At 42.2% G+C, this 22,267-nt stretch overlaps 1 protein-coding gene across 6 annotated transcripts in view; it reads left to right on the forward strand.

The window, feature by feature from the left end:
- The window catches only part of LRP1B (LDL receptor related protein 1B), a 2,031,260-nt gene that overhangs the window by 1,665,403 nt on the left and 343,590 nt on the right, over nucleotides 1-22,267 (forward strand). For all 6 annotated transcript variants that reach the window (XM_068245873.1, XM_068245875.1, XM_068245874.1 and 3 more), the window contains exons 47-50: nucleotides 7,224-7,343; nucleotides 16,961-17,074; nucleotides 18,935-19,084; nucleotides 20,690-20,812. In XM_068245873.1, the coding sequence (XP_068101974.1) occupies nucleotides 7,224-7,343; nucleotides 16,961-17,074; nucleotides 18,935-19,084; nucleotides 20,690-20,812 (507 nt within the window). The remainder of the gene's footprint in view (nucleotides 1-7,223; nucleotides 7,344-16,960; nucleotides 17,075-18,934; nucleotides 19,085-20,689; nucleotides 20,813-22,267) is intronic.

Genomic DNA, 22,267 nt, shown 5'->3' on the forward strand with positions numbered 1-22,267 from the left:
ATATTAATAATAATGATGATTACCTTCTCCATTGTGAAGAAATATAAAGCTGCAAAGATGTTCATTTTCTCAGTTCATCAGAATCTTGCAGCATTTGTGAAAGCAAAATATGCACAATGCTGATAAAATCCGCTTCTTTCTGCACTGGAAACCCCACTGGCTATTTACAGATCGACAGTTCTCTCTTGTCACTGCAGGGGAAGAATTTCCATCGCAAGTGCAAAAGTTCACAACCTCCCCTAGAAAAGGTTCTCAAGAAGTCCTTTCTTCCCCGGCTGTGAAAGTTTGTATAGCCGAGAGCTAAAAACTGTAATTTATTTTCGAGAAAGCAATGTAATGTTAAGTTTTTGGCAAGTCAGGTTCAAGCTGTAAGATGTCAGACAACACTTAGAAGTTTTCCTATAGAGTAGCGTGAGAAATATTTGCATCTTACCTGTTTTTCCCTGTTGTTGGGGGGTTTACATGCAAAATAATTTCTGATCTGTAACCAAACTATATTCATAGATAATAGAAACGTCAGTAAAGTTATTAAAGCAGACCTGAACTCCGGACTTCCTCCCTGCTCTAAAAGATAAGCCTAATAACCTTTAGGCTGGTTTCACACTTCAAAACTGGCATCAGCGGTAATTTGCTACATGGTATTTCCTGTTAGGCATCCAGCCAAACAGGAAGTGGCTGCTGATAGAGCATGAGAGCATGTCGCTCTGACTGATTGTTATTTATGTATTGAAATGTAATTTTGTATGCTGTTTTGCACCCTTAGCACTGGGCTCTCTTTCCCCTGATGAAGCCTCTAATTAAGATGGTGAAACATGTTGGGTTGGTGGGAGGTTTTAATGTAAATAATAAGCATAGTAGTTTGAGGGTACAGTGATTGATCCTAATAGCCTGACCTTCATATAAGGCTAAAAGGATCCAGCATCCCTATTGATCCTGCCCTCATTAGGTCTTGTCAATGTGTGCAGCTTATTTTTAATTATATCCAATAAAGGTTATGTTTTAGCTATAGTCCTTATAGGGTAAATTGAAGAATGTAAATCAAGGAGAGGAAAGATATTACAATAGGCAAACATTGGCTAAATCAGTTTTACATTAATACTGTAAAAATAGAATAAGTGAATTTGTTCATAAAGTTATATACAGTCAAGTTTCACTCTTTAATTACTTCATAACCTTTGAAAACCGTATAAACATATTCAGTAAAGTATAATGTCTAATGATTTGCAAGCATGCTGAATGTATGTAAGGTCCTTGTTGTGAATACGTTTATGAAAAATACTTCTGAACTGTACCCGTTTATGTCCCTGAACCTGCTTGTTAGTCTTCAAAAAAAAAAAGTATTTAGCATGCAAATATACATTCAAACACATTGAAACACAAATGCACTTACAGAGTTTAAAGTGCACTTATCCATTGCAGGAAAGTTTTAGTGGTTTTTGAATTAGCATGCAGAGACAATGTTTTAATAACATTAAGTTAGAAAAAAAGACCAAGTTAGCCAGAAACAGCCTTGCAGTCAATGATTAGAATTATTTGATGTTCTCTGCAAAATCTGGGGAGCGATCAAACACCACCAACAGAGCTCTGTTGGGGGGAGAAAAGGGTGGGGGGGGGAGAATCACTTGAGTGCTGAGTTGTGTGGCCCTGCAGCTAGGCCATAACGCTGCAGTGGCCCGATTAGTAAAAAATGGCCTGGTCACTAGGAGGGGTTTAACACCATGGTCCTCAAGAGGTTAAAACGTCATAAAATCTAAATAATTTGCATAATGCTGCCAGTCGGTTGCCTGTGTCTACAGGCGTGGATTAGGAAATTGGTAACTTGAGGGGTTGTTATAACATATGCAGAGAGGGATGTAACTATCCCTTACTACACCTATTAAATGCCACACCAAACACAGTTCCTAATCAACATCACGGAGCTGAGGGCACAATGGTGGATGAGAAGACGTAGAACCTGCGCAGTGTAACGTGACTGCCACAGTGTCATCCCCATACACACTACTGTCTTTGGCTATATGCTGCTGGGAATCTTTATTTGAGTTTGTGGGAGGCTTATGTGTATATATTGTATGTAACACTGCACTTTTATACAGCAATCCTGACGAAGCTCTCCGGGGTGAAACATGTTGGGTTTGGTGTTTGTGTCACTGTAAATAGTATGAGGGCCCATTAGTTATCCCATTAACAGTCACTCTGCTGTTTCTTTGAGCATATAAGTAGTGTATATGTGGATGTAACTGTGGCAGGTAATCCCCACCCTGCATACGTTAAAACAGGGAGGAGGGAGATTAACCAGGACCCCCTCAACTCACCAATTTTCTAGTCCACTCCTGCAGACATAGGCGTCCGATTGGCAGTGCGATGCAAATTATCTACTATTTTATGACATTTTAATATATACAAATAAAATTATAACTTTTATTGTACGCATTAGGACTTGCCCTTATGGACTCAGTTTTGCAGTATTATTCTCCTTATACAAATTTTTTAGAGAGGTTTTGCAGTTCATATATCCTATATATGCAAAATTCCTTCTCTCCTCCTTCCCCTTCCACCCCCTTTGATGCGTCTGGGGGTACTTAGCTTTCCAGTATTTTCATGTGTTTAATGGTTATAGGTCCATCTTTTAATTGACCTCTTAAAGCGGACCTAAACTCAAACTTCCTCTCTGCTCTAAAAGACACATAACAGCATAATAACCTTTAACCTCCTTAGCGGTAACCCCGAGCTGGGGTTAGGGCGGAAAACCACAGCTCAGAGCGGTAATCCCGACCTCTGCTCGGGGTAGCTGCCGGAGGTCTAAGCAGAGCAATGCGCGCAGGGGGAGCGTTTCTACATACCTCCCAGCGATCCCGACGTCGACCTCCATTCTTCTTCTTCTCCTCCGAGGTTCTGCTTCCTCCTGGTGAGATTGCCGGCTGTCGTCGTGACAACAGCCGGCAATCTCACTTTAGAGTTGAGCGCCACCCGGAGAATGGAGGCATAACTGCAGCGCTGGAGCCAGGGAGGTGAGTGATTACTGGGGCTGTGCAGATCTCCCAGGCAGCATGATTTTTTCCAGGTTTTAGGGTCTGAAAGGGTGCAAAAAAATTGTACTGCTTTTATATCCTAAAATTCGGAAAGAATCATAACGCCAAGGGGGTTAAACAAAAAAACATTTCTTTGTTACAGCTAATACAAATCCTAAAATAAATTTCTACTTCCTGATTCATGGAAGCAGACATATTGTTTACATCCTGTGCTTTCAAATGAGCTTATTTGCCATCTCTGCCATGGCAGTCAGGTGACACAGGGGAGAGATCAAATTACAACTTGTGATTAGAAACAAACGAGTGGGGAATTAAACAGGCTAAACTCTCTAAATACATACAGGGTGAATTTCCCTCTGTTTTCCATCTGTCCTGTGCAAGAGTTCAGGTCCACTTTAATAATATGTTGATTGTGCATTGTAGTGATTATACATGTTGGATGCAACAATGTTTTTCTCCGCACTTCTGTTTTCTAAGATCAGTATTGAAACCTCCCCCAAAAATAATGAGAATAGTTGTAGTTTTTACATGTAAGTGCTGATATGTAAACACGTAGATATAAGAAGGTAGTGCAATATTTTATAGTATTGTGGTGGAGATATATTTTTTTTTTCTTCGTTTCTGTAGGTCTTCTTACTGTAAGCTGATAGGTTACGCTGGCTTAGTTGTATTTGAAAGTATTTGTAATTTTCTGTGGATCATGGAACGATGACCTGGAGCCAGCCAAGCCATGTTTTGCCACATTAACGACATTAGTTGGAAAGAGTTTTCAGGATTTCCTCGGTAGCCGGGGTTCAGCTAACCTTGAAGATCTTCAGAAATATAATTATAGGGGACAGAAGAACTTGAGTATACAGTCCTCCGTTTCAAGATGTCTTGATGATAAAGCCCTAATTATCTCTACAGAAGAAATTGCACTTTTACAGGTCAATTATATAACAAGCAAGTGCAAATTAGGAGCGTGGCAAATTGACAGTTTCACAAACAGCACGTTACTATAAGTTAGAGATGAAAGAAATAAAGACTTTGCTGATGGGTGTACATAATTTCATTCCAAGGGGTAAACATGGCTTCGATTTGTTCTATTTGAGTGTTTATGCTTAAGTAGACCCCGTTAGTAGTCAGCTAGTTGTTAAGCAGGGTCATAACTACAGGGGAGCAGCACCTGTACCTGTAGGGGGTGCTAGAGTTGTAAGGGGGCCGCAACTACTAACCTTCCCCTATAAAGGGGTCCATTCTTCAGATTAGGTTCCAAGCTCAGTTCCACCCAACCCTTTTTGTTAGTTCTGAGGAGGGTCCTCAGTGTTCATATTAGCCTCAATTCCTGTCTCTACGACCTCTGTAGACTTCCATATCTTTAATGGAAACTCTAGTGATCTAAGAAATGGATTAAAAATAAGTATTGCTACCCCTATTATTATTTGACAAATGTTTCCATTTCCAGTCTCTGATCAGCACAAATACACCAGCACAACCCTAGAAGAGGTTCTATCTATCCTTTTCCAAATGGTTTAAAAGTAGACTAAAAGCTTTTTGCTGGAGTTTGGATTTAACCGTGTTTAGTTTTCTGCCTGGAGTCCAGATTGAGTGTCTTCATACAAGATGTTGCTACCTGTTGTTGAAAATGATTTGCAGAGTCAGACAGTCATGTATTTCCTTTACTGGCAAAGATTGTTTTCTGCCTTGAGATAGCCGAGGAAATATTGGTGTAATATCCAGGAAAGGTCGTTGTCAGAAGGTCTATGGTTGCCCAAGTAAAATAAGGGCAAATGAATAAGTCAATTAGTGTTTGACCCGTGTTGTTTATTTTGTTAGATGCCTGTTGTGGCATGAAATCAGTTTTGTATACATTGTGTTAGCCTTGCGGTTTACACGACAATGACCTAATGACATTCTCACAGGAAGTTGTATGTGATGTTGGTCTCCAAGGATGACAGATCAATTATTTGCTAAGCCTCTTGTCTTTTGTTACACTCGTATTGTCATATGTCTCATATTCAATTAGAAATACTGTGTTTTATACTTCGACATGGCAGGTTCTTCTATTTTGGGATTTTTAACATGTGCAATCCATGAACCCACGTTGAAATGATCTAACTTTGAAGATATAATGATCTGATTTACATTACTTTGAAGGCTGAACGTCATTGGAGAGCATTACGGATCGTTGATAGATGGTGCAAATTCATATAAAAAAAAAATTGGCTGTTAGGTGGGGAGGGTTTGGAATCCTCCTGGGCAATACAGAACAATGATGGGTGCTACCTAATTGTTAATGAGTTAAGGTGGCCACACACCATACAATTAGAAGATCCAATGTTTCACCAATTTGATAATTTAAATCGGTTGTCCTGAAAAATCGAGAGCTTTTCTTTGTTTTCTATAGATAAATCTGATTAAATTTCCCGTTTTTTTCCGTTTTTTGTAGATTGGACATGTTGGAAATTTCAGGCCAACTTTATCAAGAATTGTATGGTGTGTGATGGATTGTCAATTACTTGGTGTACAGTTCCAATCAATTTTTTCTGAGCTTTCAATTATTTTATTCATGATTGGGGAAAAATTTAACATAGGTGGGTGGTGCATTGGTCAGATTTTTGAATTTTTACAATCAGTCAGAAAAATTTATTGCTATTATTGAATTGAACAGATATTTTATAAAATGGTATAGTGTGTGGGCACCTTTAAAGGAAATCCGAAGACCAAAAAAACATAAGGATTTATACGTACCTTCGTCCTCCTTAAGCCCCCTGTAGTAAGTAGATTCCCTCATGACCTTACTGCAATACTCTATTCTCCTGCTGCCAGCCCTAGTAGTCGAGGACTACTGTGCATGCGCGCGGCCATGGCTACATGATTCCTTGGTTGCAATCCAGTGGCTGGGACGATACCTGCAGAGTTAGTTAAGGCTGTAACTGCACAGGTGCAGAAGGCTGCTGGCCACGGGAGCATGGTCAAGGAGGTGCGTGGCCAATCTGGGACTTTATCGGGGTGGACAGTGGAGGAACAGAAATTACTGGACAGAAGTGTACCCGAGGCAACATGTGACATGATTAGAAAAACGTGTATTTACAATGCAAAACATAATAATAAACCGTTTTGTTTTATTTTGCTTCCTGAAAGAGTTCATTTTTAGACATGGAAGTGACATCTCCTGTCTTGTCGGACTCGGTACCTTGTCGGGAATATAGTTAACATTATCAATAAGCATATTACAGCCATAAAAGTTTTCCGGCAGAATACAACTTCTGAGAGCAGGGGGAGGTAAAAAAAAGTCAATAGTTCAAGTATTTTCATTTAGGGACACTAAATAAGGTTACCAACTGAGCAGAGACAACAAACTATTCAATCAACTTTGTAAATGTTTAAATATGAAATAAAACCATGGGATATCTAAAAAAAGGGTCATTTTAGGATTAGAAGGATGAATACAATTGGTTATCTCATCAGTTTATTTTCACCTTGAAGTGACATGTGACATAAGATAGACATGTGTATGTATAGTGCCTAGCACACAAATAACTGTGCTGTGTTCCTTTTTTTCTTTCTTTGCCTGGAAAAGTTAAATATCAGGTATGTAAGTGGCTGACTCAGTCCTGACTCAGACAGGAAGTGACTACAGTGTGGCCCTCACTGATAAGAGATTCCAACTTTAAAACACTTTCCTAGCAGAAAATGGCTTCTGAGAGCAGGGAAGAGATAAAAAGGGTCAACAGTTGATAGATTTTTAGCTCTGACCTACGTCAATGAATGTGTCATTGTGCAAAAACAATAAAACAGTTAAAACTTAAAAAAGTAGATTTAAACATAAAATAAAACTGGAATATCTTAAAAAGTCATTTTTAGGAGAAGGAAGATGGATACAATTGTTTATTTCATTAGTTTATTTTTGCTTCGGATGTCCTTTAAGTTTACATAATCCATTTTCATCTGCATAGTCTTGTGAATTGAAAAGCATATTGCTGTAGTAATCACGGATGGTTCAAAGCTAATATGACCTAAAAATAAATGAATATTAAAAAGAAATGGAGCTAGGTTTTCAGAATCATGTATGTTCTCTAATGATGAACTGTAGTAAACCTGGTCCAACATGTAGCGACTCCACCAATTATTTCTGATACTTTTCCTGAACTCAATTTTTTGAATAGTAAACTTTAGGATATATTTTAATTATACATTGATATAATCTTTCAGAAACCCGGAGTTGTTGGAAAGGATTTAAGCTCTGTGGGAACAAGCGTTGTATCTCCAACAGTAAGGTGTGCGATGATAAAGATGACTGTGGGGACAACACAGATGAGGTAGACTGCAAAGGTAGGTTATGATTATTGCTCTGGCACTTTACTGTTTGCTCAGAGATGTGAATGCAGCTTCTGAAGATACCAGTAATGAAGCTCAATCGGGTTCCATGGAAATGAAATGTCCACATTTCCGATTGGAAATTGGTTTTCTGCGGAAATACCGCATTACTGTAACTTGGTAATTTTAGCCCGATCACAGAACTCGGAAGCATTGGACCAATCAGAGAATGCAGAGTCAACTCGGAATAATTTGGCCAATTAGAGATTGCAAATAATTACCCCCAAAAAAAGACTGCTAGGAAATCGTAATCAGAAAACAGAAATCAGCATTGGCGGAAATCATAATCAGAAACTATCCTTAGATACCAGGAATCTGTAATGGATAATATGAGGCTTGAACCTTGTGTACTCACTCGATGACCTGCAGTGTAGTCACATCATGGCAAATGGCCAGTGGAGAAACACCACTCTCTATTTCTTCTCCCTCCCCTACTCAAGCTCTCTTCCTGCCCCTACAACTCCCTTTCTCTTTACCTGCCCTCCCCCTTAAGCTCTGTACGCATGCCAGATGAAACTTGGCCAAGATATTAACTTCCTCTGCCAAGAATCCAGCATTTGTATGGCAGCCATCAACAACCCCTGTTGACCACATGGCCAGAGATCTATCTTGGCTGATCACCTCAGCCAAGCGACAGCCAAGAGCATTGTTCTCCCCACTTACTTGCCATGTGACACCACTCCCCCCCCCCCTCCTCCACATAGAACAGAATATTCTGGTTGCTTCCAAACTGGTGACACATCTGCACAGTCTCAGCCCTGAAAGGATGCCTTAGTGACTGGGTCCTGATCCCCATCGGGTGACATTGATTGAGCATGCATACTGTCCTTAACTGCATACATGGATCTTTGCCGCCCGGTCTTTTTGGTGCAGGGTGAGCCAAATGATTGCTCACCCTGCTGATGCTCAAATTCCAGGGGGCGTTAATTACAATCCCCCCTCCGAGTCATTTGGGGCCTGGCACCTGAATTGCACTGCTACACGCGGCGATAAACATAATAACATTATGGCTATGTCAGCGCCCGGGCCAGGCGCAGCATGAGGAAGAGTGCGTGCCAAAATGACCAGCTTCCTCTCTCCACACCGGCCAACCCCATTTCTCTTCTGTCCTCCTCCCCAACTTTCTCTCACTACTCCATGCCCTATCTTTCTCTGCACACACTTTCTTCCTTCCACTGTCTCTCCCACTATGGCAATGTATTCACAAAGCATAACCGCATGCAATTTTACCAAACATTTAGTGAAATGTAAATTCACTAAAGCTATTTTCGCATGGCAAGCTGAAATAACCAAGCAGTGAGGTAAATTACCGACTTGTGCGGTAAATACCTCAACACATGTCAGTAAAATGTCAATTCAAAAGATTAAAAGATGTGGTAAAGCCCAGTAAACAAGTTTCCTAATTACCGGCAGCTTTGATGTGGTGAAAACCAGCCTCCGCATGCATTCAGGGTACAATGTGCCATGATATCCCATGAGTGGCAGGAGCAGAGAGCCAATAGAAACAGCCCCTTTCACCTGCAAGGCCCACTGATAGGCTGCAACAACTTCTCCACAGGAACTAGGGTCTCTGTCTCAACCCCCCCCCCCTGGCAGCAGAGCAGAGAGCCCGGCACAAAAGAGGTTTCCCCTGCAGCCCTTCAGACGTTTAACCCATTTAGTTCCTGTTTGAAGATGCTGAGGAGCTAGTGGGGATATCAGCAAAGCATGGCATGTTTAATCTTTATTGAGAGTTCATCTAAACTGTGGAATAAAATGTTAATAAAGGCTATTAGACCGATTCAGAGGGAATAGAACAAACATTATTATAACATGTATATCTAAGGCCGGTTTCACACTAGAAACCAGTATCAGTGATGCCCGATGCACTGCATTACACCATCAAAAACAGGCCTTCAGGGAACTGCTATTGCACAGTGTTCCCTGTCTGGCCGCTGGTACAGCAGGAAGTGATGCGTGCATGACGCGCTTGCCATCACTTCCTGCTGCAATGTTGTGTCTGTGGTTTTTTTTGTTTTTTTTTTTAAATCTATGTGTCGCTATAGACTAACATGAATTCTGGGCCGACGCACCTCGCCACAGCTCGCCACACAATTTTCGCAGTAACGTAGTTCTTGCTCTGCATCGGGGATGCGGTAAAACATCACTTCTGTCTCCATAGACTTTCATTGCAAGGCAGTGGGATGTGTACCTCGGTGTGAAAGGGCCCTAAAGGAATTCTGGGGATCCCTTTTGCTATTGTAATGCCGTCAGTCAGTGGGAGAGCAGCATGTAACTGTTACCGCACAGCCAGCCAGGTCTTTTTCTGTAAATTACTGAGTTTTTACCACACCTGGGTAAATCTTTGTGAAGGCTTGAAGGAGCCATCAGGGAAACATGGATAAAGTAAGTGCTACTTACCGGGGGCTTCCTCCAGCCCCAAGCTCCCAGCATGTCCATTCGCCGCAGATTGCTCCTGGTCCCTGGCGATGACGTCAGGCTGACCCAGGTTGGCCTAACGTCATCGGCAGAAACCGGGAGCAAGCTGCAGCGAATGGCTGCGGGAGAGCTGCGGCGAGGGACATGCTGGGAGCTAGGGGCTGGAGGAAGCCCCCGGTAAGTAGCACTTATTTTATCCATGTTTCCCTGATTAATCCTTTAAATGGAACCTTCACTCTGGGAAAAAAATAAGTTTCACTTCCCTGGGACATCCTCAACGTCCGTCATGTCTCCTCTGGTCCCCCGCTGTCAGCCAGTTTCCATTTTGCCGAGTCGTCACCCCCCAGCGTGTACCTTTGCACGCGTTCCCACTGGTGCAGGACGCTATTGCGGGTGGTACCATGTATCTTGCAGGTGCAGTGCGTATAAAGATACATGTTACCACCCGCGATAGCGTCCTGCACCAGCAGGAACACGTGCAAAGGTATGTGTTGGGGGCCGCCGACTCGGCAAAATGGAAACTAGCTGACAGCGGGGGAGCAAAGGAGACGTGACTGATGTCGAGGGCACAGGATGGCTGCAGGGGGCTGGTAGATGCCCCAGGTAAGTGAAACTTATTCTTTTCCAAGAATTAACGTTCCCTTTAAACAAAATGAAAAATACTGCATACGGAAATTTCCCAACCATGTTTTTTTTTACCGTCCAAAGCTCTGTGATGCTGCCCCATCCCTTACACACATCGATTAAAACAAATATGCTAAATAGCGGTAAAGTCAATGCATTCCCTTTAGTGCATTATGTAAGGTATTGTTTACAATATGATAAGATAGAAGGCTTGTGATGGAAGCCTGAGACATTTGTTTCCAAGCTCCCCTCCGGATTACATATGTGTTCATTTTCCGAGACTCACGGCTGCTGGGGCTCGCACTATATTCAAAACAGGATATTAACATTGAATGTATTGCTTTTTCTGATCCGAACCTCATCCTTCAGAATATTAAAATATCCTCCAGAGGTCAAGCACAGTGTCGGCTCTCCTATCAGATGGAGGAGGGAAAAGTCTATATTGGACGGGGAATGATCAAATTGCGTTACTGAAGCCAGATGCCATCAAATTATTTTTTTGTAATAAATACAGCAACACCAACAATGGCGCTGGGAAACGTCAGTCCGGCATCGCTGCAAAGGCCGATATACATTTTCCACCCACAGATTGTTTTTCTTACAGAGGGACAGTGAGGCAGATGTCACTTGCTGCATTGTGTACTTATTTCATAAAAGAGAACCTGCCGGCTTAGGAAATGCATCCAAGCTATGAATACTGCTTTAGAGCAGCCCCTTGTGGTGCAAGTACCTGCAAGAGTCCTGAACTCGATTTCTGTGCACAAGAAGAGACTACATAATGAGGTCTGAGCTACAAAATGAGGACCAACTCCAAGCATGCCATACATAGCAATTGCTATGGAGCACCAACAACTGCCAATGACAGCCTGGGCCGGATTTGTACTCTTTACCGCCCAAGGCCAATATCACCAGCCGCCCTCTCCAGTATAGGTAGCCAGATGACCCTTCCCCCTTCCCTCCAGTATAGGTAGCCTGATGACTCCTCCCCCCTTTCCCTCCAGTATAGGTAGCCTGATGACTCCTCATCCTTTCCCCCCGGTATAGGTAGCCAGGTGACTCCCTTAATCCCTCATTTTCCCACTTCCCCCCCTTTCAGTATAGGTAGCCAGCTCGCCTTCACACCGCAGCAGCCAACAGTGTCACTCATTTCTCCACTCATCTCCAGTGCAGAAGCTTCCTCTTCCTTTTCATCTCCAATGCTGCCCAAGTCCAGAGCTGCCGGCCACAATGCAAACGTGCACAGAGAGTTAGATGACTGCTGCACAGGCCGCTGGCAGCAGAGTACCATTGCAGCATTTGCAAGCTTGCATATGCTGCACCAGTTTAGCCTGCTGCATTGGTGCCCCTGCTCCTGTGGTGCCCTAGGCATTGGATTAGGTGGCCTTGGCCTAAATACAGCCCTGATGACAGCCACAGTTATTAGAGAGGCAAGCAGGGTATGGGGAACAGCTTTTTAATAATAACCTTTATTCACAGCATCTATAGAAGTGATATTATCAGCACAGGACCAATAAAAAGCTAATACTGCCATTGAGAAATGACTCTCTAGCCCAAGGGACCGGGTTCGGTCACCACCTCTGCATCCCTTAATGCTATGCCACTGTTTCTTACAAATCAGTGAGACTTTTTTATGTCTAAGCAGTACAGCAAGCCTTATAAAAACAATAAACAAAACAAAAAAAACAAAAAAGGGCCCAAGCACACTAACACGCTTCAGTAACATTGATGTATTTCTGAAAGCGGACAGAAGCACACAAGTGTTTTTCTTTTTCTTTTATTTTAGGTCTTTTTGAAAAAAAAATCTCCATGTCCCTATTGTTCTCCTTAACATACCCAACAAATTTGGTAATTTTTGCACGTATGGAGGGCCTTGCTATTACCTACGAATATTGGTGCAATTGACTTCAATGTAATTTTGATTTGGTCATTTGATCAACTTGAAAATCTCAGCTTGTGTGATCAAATAACTGTTGAACTCGAGCAAAAGCTGTTCTACCAACACTAATTGTAATCTGTTGAGACCATATTTTTGCAAATTCACACTAACCGTAACTTGTCTTATGATTACTGAGAGGAAAAAAAACCCTTCATAATACATTATAACATAGGGTCTTGCATTGCAAACTCAGTATCCACCAAATTCGGATTTGGTGCAGAATTCCATGCAAATTTAGGAATTTAATTAATTTGGAATTAGGTTGGGAACAATGACATGTTCTTAGCCATTAGTATTATGCCCCGACACATAAATGTCTCTTGGGGCTCACCAACAAATGTCCAAATTATAGTCTATAGCTATTTAGGAGAAGCCAATTAACTTACTAGAATGTTTTTGGGATGTAAGAGAAAGTCCAGAAAGGCACCAGAAGAACACATGGACTTCCTGCATACACAGTAATGGCTTGGCTGAGGTTCAACCCTTGGGCTCTTGTTCTGCAAGATGAGAGTGCTGCTCACTTGACCCTCCTGTTGACTCTTTATTTGTAGACAATCTTCTGACTCCGCTCAGAAACCCCTACACCTTTTTCCCTCTAGTCCTACAGCAGAATTTCCCATAAGTGGTCAAAGAAAGCATCAAACAAATAAAAAAGTTGTGCATTGCAAGGATGTGTTCCCCATTTACAATGCTTTGCCGAGGCCAGAAGTGGTTTCAGGTAATTACTGCTCTGTCTTGGAGTGTTTATCTCATGTCTGTAATAAGTGCTATGGGCTAGTTCACCTGTAGAGTAGATTGCCATAGCTTTTATGCGGCCCTCTCCATTAGCTCCTGCCAGACATCCAAAGTGGTTCCCTGGTTATTGCTCCTGCAGAGTCTAACCAAAGTGGTCAGCATTCAAGATGACAGGCGATGAGAGGTCCCACGCCTACATGAGATGATAAAAGCTCTTTCTGCAGAAGTCCCCTCTGTGACCTCCTATGGTTTCTTTTAATGGGTCCCTAGTTCAAAAACAAAAGTGATCTTTATCCCCTTTGTCCAGCTGTGCAGACTTCTGTGTTCTTGATGAACTGCTGCTGGATAAAGGAACACTTTGAAAGTGCTTCTGCAGAGGACCAGAGGATTATTTTTTCATTAAAAAGGAATCATTCTATTAAAGCGGATCCGAGATGAAAAACTATAACAAGTAACTTGTCTATGTATCTTATCTTATCTAAAGTTTAAATAGTTTACAGAGCAAATCTAGCTGCAAACAGCTTTAATAGAATATTCATATTTCTTCCTGTGATACAATGAGAGCAGCCATGTTGGTTGTAAACATTACACACAGGCAAGCTTATCTGCATCTTCAGCACTCAACCTGCAAAAAAAACCTAATCCCCCCTCCTCCTCCCCTCTGCCTCTTAAATCTCTGGCTAGTAATACCACCTCCACCTCCTGCCCAGACTGAGCTCCCATGAGTCATTGCTACTGTCTAAAAATGCCAAGGCTCTCTGAAAAGCAGTGGGCAAGGCTTGTTTAGTTTATATGGAATTAGAGTATTAAAACAAAACCAAAAAAAGGATTTGGCTTGAGGAATGCCCTATAAACAATAGGAAAGGAACACAATTATGCAATGAGTAAAACTTCATCTCAGAACCACTTTGACTTTAATGCGGACCTGAACTCTTGCACAAGAGAGAAGGAGAACAAAGAGAACTCCACCCTGTGTGTGTTTAGAGAGAACAGCCTGTTTAACTCCCTTCTCAGCAAGTAATGAGCCAGTCTAATTGGATTTCCCAGATGTCTGCTGAGTTAAGCTAATATGTAAACACAGGAGTTTAACCGTTTCTGTGCTTCCAGCTTACAAGGAGGTAATTACTAATTACACTGCAGCATCTCTGAATGAGCTCTATAAGCGTTAACAAGGAAATGTTTTTCTTTTTAGATTTTTATCCCAACTCTGCTCTTGTATTGTGTACCCAACTGTCTAATACAAGCTTCATGATTTACCACTTTGTAAATTACGTCTTTATTTATTTATTAACTAAAGAGAAAAAGTCAGGCTATCGACTCCCTGGGGTATAATCAATGACGCACAAAAATCTTAAGTTAGGACCATCTACACCGCCCTTCCTTCTTCTATTCATTATTCATAGATGCATTCATTTTCAACTCAAACTCATACTACTAGACATGTACAGTATATGTTACGGCCAGAACCCGAAGTTTGGCCACTTCTAGTTCTGGCCGGCCACTTCGGGTTCTGGCCGGCCAATGTGCGAAGTGGCCGCTGCGCTGCGGCCAATGTGAGAAATGGAATTATTCCTGTAACATTAATGTATCTTCTGGCCGCAGCGCAGCGGCCAAATGTATCACAACTTAGTTAATTTAATGCAATTAAGCCGGCGGCTTTTTCTCTGCCTCTCTCCCCCCCCACCTCTCTCGCTCTCCTATGGGCAGCCGGTGGGGACACATGTGTCCCCCCGGAGTCGTTCGTTGCGGCAGGGGAATCCTGCCGTTCTTGCAGAGCGGGTGCTGGCAGAAGCAATGTCTGCAGCCTCCCCGCTCTGCGTTCCTGGTGCGACGAACGACTCTCGGGGACACGCGTGGCTGCCCATAAGAGAAGGAGAGAGAGGCGGGGGGGGGGAGGAGAGAGAGGCAGAGCAAAAGCCGGCGGCTTCATCTGTTACATTGCCGCCGGCTTAATTGCATTAAATTAACTAAGTTTTGATACATTTGGCCGCTGCGCTGCGGCCACTTCGCACATTGGCCGGCCAGAATCCGACGTGGCCAAACTTCGGGTTCTGGCCGTAACATATACACACACTGTCTGTCATTCACAATCACTGATGTACATACTCAATGAAACGCCATTAGTTATTATCATCATCCTCCCCTATTACCAGTAGGGATGCTCATTCGGATTCCGCGAAAATGCAATTTCCAAAATTCCGATCGGAAATTGCATTTCCGCATCAGAATGCGGAAATCAGTAATGCAAGTGCGGTAGGCGGATTTCCGCCGCAAATCGCGGAAATTTCGATTTTCTCAAAAAGTATAAGGTCTTTTTGAAAACTTTTTTTGCATCTTGTTCGCAAGATTCAGTTTAATAAACCCTAAAAATTTGGTGTTTCTAGGACTTACGGGGGCTTTGCTATTAACCGCTAAAGTCGGCAGATTTTTACTGTAATGTAAAATGCAGAAAATCTGCATCTGCCTATTTTCTGCATTTTAAATTACAGTAAAAATCCGCTGACTTTAGCGATTAATAGCAAAGCCCCCGTAAGTCCTATAAACACCAAATTTCCAGGGTTTATTAAACAGACTCTTGTGAACAAGATGAAAAAAAAAGTTTTCAAAAAGACCTTATAGTTCTTGAGAAAATCAATGTTAAATTCGGGCAGAATTTCCGCGACTTCGGGCGGAAATTCCGCATCTGAATGCGGAAATTGGTAGCGGACAGCGGAATCGGTAATTGGCAATGGCGGAATGCGGATTTACCGCGGAATCGGAAATTAGCATTTCCGACCATCCGTACCATCCCCGAATCATATCATTAGTAGGCTGTCCCAAGAAGATCTAATTAAGTTTATTTTATTTGTGGGTGAGCCCTCTCTTATAAATCCAGCCCATTCTTCAAGATAAAGGAAATGTTTTTCTGTAATTCTGGCCTGAATTCAGAGCTTCCTTTCTGCTCTAAAAGATGAGCAACAGTATAATAACATTTAAAGAAAAATACTTCTTTGTTACGGCTGATACAAATCTTGCAATAAATCTGCAGTGTGTCTACTTCCTGCTTTCATGAAAGCAAACATAGGGTTAACATCCTGTGTTAACTAATTAGCTGCTCTGCCCAGGCAGCCAGCTGACACAGCTGATTAAATTATAGCTGGGATTAGTCACAGAGGAGAGGGAATTAGACAGGCTTAACTCTCTAAATACATACAGGGTGCATTACTCTGTTTTCCTTCTGTCCTGTGCAAGAGTTCAGGTCCACTTTAATCAGGTATTTAATTTTTTTATCACGTTTTTAATCCATTTTTTTGTAATTTAACACATTAATAGAACCAGGCCCTGAATTTGGCCGTTAATCATGGCTGACATTTATTTCCTTTTAAACAATACCAGTTGTCTGACAGCCCTGCTGGTCTATTTGGCTGCAGTGGTGTTTGAATGACAACAGAAACAAGCATATAGCTAACCTTGTCAGATCTGCCGATAATGTCAGAAACACCTGATCTGCTGCATGCTTGTTCAGGGTCTATGGCTAAAAGTATTAGAGGCAGAGGATCAGCAGGACGTCAGGCACCAGGTATTGCTTACAATGAAATAAATATGGCAGCCTTCATATCCCTTTCGGTACAGTTGTCCTTTAACTCATGTACAGTGAGGCTGACATTTGTTAATAGATAAGTTATTGTAGGAATAAATCAATGTGCTATAGATTGCAGGGCCCGCGCAGCAGCTCTCGGTGTGGACTACATGAAACACAAGATGTGCTGCACACTGCTAATTATGGGGCTGTTCCTTTAACTTGGAGAGCTGCTGCATTGCACATATTGCATATGTATGTCGGTGTCATTGCTCATTCTCTTTTCACACGTTTGTACAGCCGCTACCTGCGCCTCCACGGACTTCCGCTGCACAGATGGGACCTGTGTTACCAAATCCGCTCAGTGCAACCAGATGATTGACTGCTCAGACGCCTCTGATGAAAAACACTGCAGTAAGAGTCTATGCTTTAAAGTGCATGTGTATGAGCTGTATGATGATGGCAATGGCAACTCACCCAGCTATCCGAGCAATCTTACCAACATCTGCATCTATCTGCGCAAACAAAAGCAAATCTGTTGTTACAGGGAATCTGTAATGAGAAAGAGAGAGAGAGAAGCCTCCATGGTTATTCCATGTCATCTATAGCTTTTGGATTTATTTAGATCGTTTAAAAATGACTGGTGGTTGTAATTCTCCACAACTTTAAGAGAAACCGTAACCAAGAATTGAACTTCATCCCAATCAGTAGCTGATACCCTGTTTCTCATTAGAAATCTATTCCTTTTCACAAACGGATCATCAGGGGGCTCTGTATGGCTGATATTGTGGTGAAACCCCTCCCACAGTGTGATGTCAGGACCATGGTTCCTTCCGCCGTAGATTTCCGCCGCCGATCGTTACATTTATGAATGGGAACAAAGTTCCTATTCATTAATCTCCCCGCAGGCCACCTGAGATAGCAGGCTTCCATTGAAGCCTGCGTCACTTCCCTAGTTACAATGTAACAACAAATTGTTTCCTATGTAGTGTACTTATACGCTAATAGGATTTGCTCAGCGGGGACATCTTGTGGCCAAATAGTAAAATTACACCTACTGACTATAGGGAATAAAAGAAAAGTCTCATATCTATGTCAGGAGGGCATATTATTATAAATTTATGGGCTAAAAATTAGCGATGGACGTAAAACTGAAAAAAAATGTACCTTTATTTCCAAATAAAATATTGTCGCCATACATTATACTAGGGATATAATTTTAACGTTGCAATAACCGGGACAAATGGGCAAAAAAAATGTGTGGATTTTAATTACGGTAGCATGTGGTATTTTACACTATAAAGGCCGAAAACTGAGAAATAATGATTTTTTCCATTTTTCTCTTAATTATTTCCATTAAAATAAATAATTCTTAACATAATGTACCACTCAAAGAAAGCCCAGAATCCACCCCCTCGAGCCCTGGTGGGTAGAATTGTGGGAGACCAGAAATCTTTTCTACTGGCTTTAGAACTCCCAGTAAACAAACATTCCGCACAACTCACCTGGCAGAACTAAAGATCTCTCCACTTGTGATACATTTCAGAAATTAAATAAGGGAGAATAAAGATTTTACAATGGGCAAACACTGACTAAATAATGTATAAATAAATATTGTTTAAAAAAATAAATTAATAAAGTTATTTTGGTTACAGTTTTTTATTGCATTTATGTAAAAATGTGCTGTCGCATATGCAAAAATGTGTTTCCTTATGCCTCATAGACTTCAATGCATTTGTGCAAAAATTACGGCAAACTATGCAAAATCAAGATTACCCACAAAATCGTAATGACCAGAATCATAATTGCGAAAATTACGTGACATTTCATGAAACCGAAATTACGCTTAATGAACAACACTAATTATTATGATTATGAACTATAAAAATGTGTTTCTCATGTGAAAATTTGTTTTGTTTGTTTTCTATGCCTCATAGACTTCAATGCATTTGTGCAAATAATTACACTAAATTACGTAAAATCAAGATTACCCATAAAATTTGAATGATGATCAGAATCATAATTTTGAAAATTACTTGAAATGTCATGAAAAAAAATGAAATTACTCCTAACGATTAACCCTAAATATAATAATTATAGCTTCTCTATGGCACTTTTTGATGTGTAAATACAGTAAGCTCGCCTATCTCGCGACGACGGCGTCCCGAATTCCTGCGGAATGGAAATGGCCTGGGCATCATTCATGCAACAGTTCTGTTTTAAATGAATGTGCAGGTTGAAAAAACAGTAATTAAGTTTCTTTTTAATCTGCAGACAATACAGACTGCTCTCAGTATTACAAGCTGGGAGTGAAAAAGAGCGGCTTTATTCCCTGCAATTCCACCTCGCTGTGCATCCTGCCAGAATGGATCTGTGACGGCTCCAACGACTGCGGGGACTATTCGGATGAATTGAGATGCCCAGGTAGTGTCCAGAGCGGGTCTCCACTGATGGCCGCACTTATGTCATAACGTGGCTGAGCGATAACCCGGTGGAAGGCAGCGGGACGTGGCACACCAGGTGCTGCTTGGGAAGGCTGCCGTGAATGATAACATCGCTTCCTTCCTTATGTGACATTTCTGTCGATGTAATGGCAGTGGGCACACTTTTAGAGTGTTTTGGAGTGGAACGAAAGGCAGGCAGAGTTCATGTTTGGAAACAAATGGATGTGTTTATTATGTTACAGAGCTAAAACCTTACAACTTTACCACCCTTGTAACACTGCATGATATTTTTAAAGTGGGCATGAGCTCATCATTTTTAAAATGTACGCACTGGTGAGGTTGTTTTCCAGATGCTTTAGAGCCTCCCAACACATGGTATGTAATACCCCGGGGGAGGCGTATATGGAAAAAAGGCCTGCAGCAAAAAGGGCGCTGGAGATAGCTGCCAGCAGTATATTGGTAAAATGACTAATATTTTTCTAGTTAATCCCAGAACTAACCTTACCCTAACACTAGCCATGCCTATCAATGCCTAACACTAACACCCCCCCCCCCCAAAAAAAAACAAAGTTACCTAGCCGAAAATCCTTCCCTACTGGTGCCTAAACTTAACACCCCCCCCCCCATGGTGGGGCCAAACCTCAATGAGCCACCCTCTCTCCCCCCCCCGCCGATTCATAACCTTAACCCCCCCCCCCCCCCCCCCCCCCCGACGATGGTGCCAAACTTTAAAACCCAACGGTGGTCCCCAGGACTCAGAGTGAGCACACAGCCAATGTTACTACTTCTGTGTAGTGTGTGAGCTTACCTACACAATCTGTTCAAAGTATTGAAAATCTCTTAGATGCGATACTACATGGAACTGGAGAACTTGGCCAATCGAAGACAAAAAAAAAAGTTCAAGCTGGGTAAAGTGTCTATGTTGGATCAATTCCAGAGTAAAAATTAGAACCCATATTAAAATAAAAAAGTCAGATTCTCACCTAAGGAGAGGGAGGCTCTGGGTTACATGGAGCTCTGCCTCTCCTCTCCCATTCCTCGTCGTTGCACTGGCTCCCCCGTAGTGGTATTCGACCGTTTCGGTCAAATACCTATGTTCCTCCACCAAAGTGAGGCTTTGGAAATACTTTGGGAGCCCGAGTGGTCGAGGCTCGTCTCCCGAAGACTTCTGAAGTCCCCGTGGTGGCGGATGCGAACGGGGGAGCCAGCACAGCATTTAGGGCACTGGGAGAGGAGAGGGAAGGCTCATTAGGACCCAGAGCCTTCCCTCTACTTAGGTGAGTATCTGACTTTTTTTAATTTAAATATGGGGTCACATTAGCTTTAACCGCTAAAGTTGGCGGCTGTTCGCCTGCCATTTATGTCTATGGAGCTCGCCGTGAACAGCCGGTTCGCGAACATTTGCGGTAAATTCAGGTTTGTGTACGGAAAATTTTATGTTAGCTACATCACTAACCACGGCAGCATAATTTTTCACCATGAGCAATGCAAGAAGGAGTTGTAAAGCTGTATACCGTAGTATAGTTTCATTGAAAAAGTTTCAATGTACTGTATAACGAAGAGATTTTTTTTTCCTTTTATTTAGCAAAAGTCAAACACCAGTGTGCAGATAATTACTTTGCTTGTCGCAGCGGGAGGTGCATTTTGAATACCTGGGTCTGCGATGGTCAAAAAGACTGTGAAGATGGAACAGATGAGTTAAATTGTGGTGAGTTTGCTTGCACACAAACCATAATGACATAGTAAAATGTAGTATGTTAAGGGCTCTACCTCTGACACAGACCAGGGTTTAAATCGAGGTCCTTACTGTTCAGTAAGCATGCGCCTATTCAGTAAGGAGCCCTTGGGCTAATCTCCCTAACACAGCTACTGCCTACTGAGCGCTGCAGCTCAAGCGCTTTGAGTGTGCCGGAGAAAAGTGCAATGTGAATGTTATTTGCCTTGTCTTGTACTTAGGATACAAATGTTTTACCTTAATTTTTCTGGGTCCAGCGTCAGAAATGCTTCTTATATCTACAGTGGGTTGCAAAAGTATTCGGCTCCCTTGAAGTTTTCCACATTTTGTCACATTACTGCCACAAACATGCATCAATTTTATTGGAAGTCCACGTGAAAGACCAATACAAAGTGGTGTACATGTGAGAAGTGGATCGAAAATCATACATCATTCCAAACATTTTTTACAAATAAATAACTGCAAAGTGGGGCGTGCATAATTATTCAGCCCCCTGAGTCAATACTTTGTAGAACCACCTTTTGCGGCAATTACAGCTGCCAGTCTTTTAGGGTATGTCTCTACCAGCTTTGCACATCTAGAGACTGAAATCCTTGCCCATTCTACTTTGCAAAACAGCTCCAGCTCAGTCAGATTAGATGGACAGCGTTTGTGAACAGCAGTTTTCAGATCTTGCCACAGATTCTCGATTGGATTTAGATCTGGACTTTGACTGGGTCATTCTAACACATATATATGTTTTGTTTTAAACCATTCCATTGTTGCCCTGGCTTTATGTTTAGGGTCATTTTCCTGCTGGAAGGTGAACCTCCGCCCCAGTCTCAAGTCTTTTGCAGTCTCCAAGAGGTTTTCTTCCAAGATTGCCCTGTATTTGGCTCCATCCATCTTCCCATCAACTCTGACCAGCTTCCCTGTCCCCGCTGAAGAGATGCACCCCCCGAGCATGATGCTGCCACCACCATATTTGACAGTGGGGATGGTGTGTTCTGAGTGATGTGCAGTGTACGTTTTCTGCCACACATAGCTTTTGCATTTTGGCCAAAAAGTTCCATTTTGGTCTCATCTGACCAGAGCACCTTCTTCCACATGGTTGCTGTGTCCCCCACATGGCTTGTGGCAAACTGCAAATGGGACTTCTTATGCTTTCTGTTAACAATGCCTTTCTTCTTGCCACTCTTCCATAAAGGCCAACTTTGTACAGTGCATGACTAATAGTTGTCCTATGGACAGAGTCTCCCACCTGAGCTGTAGATCTCTGCAGCTCGTCCAGAGTCACCATGGGCCTCTTGACTGCATTTCTGATCAATGCTCTCCTTGTTCGGCCTGTGAGTTTAGGTGGATGGCCTTGTCTTGGTAGGTTTACAGTTGTGCCATACTCCTTCCATTTCTGAATGATCGCTTGAACAGTGCTCCGTGGGATTTTCAAGG

This window comes from Hyperolius riggenbachi, chromosome 7, assembly GCF_040937935.1.
Source record: "Hyperolius riggenbachi isolate aHypRig1 chromosome 7, aHypRig1.pri, whole genome shotgun sequence".
Taxonomy (NCBI): Eukaryota; Metazoa; Chordata; class Amphibia; order Anura; family Hyperoliidae; genus Hyperolius; species Hyperolius riggenbachi.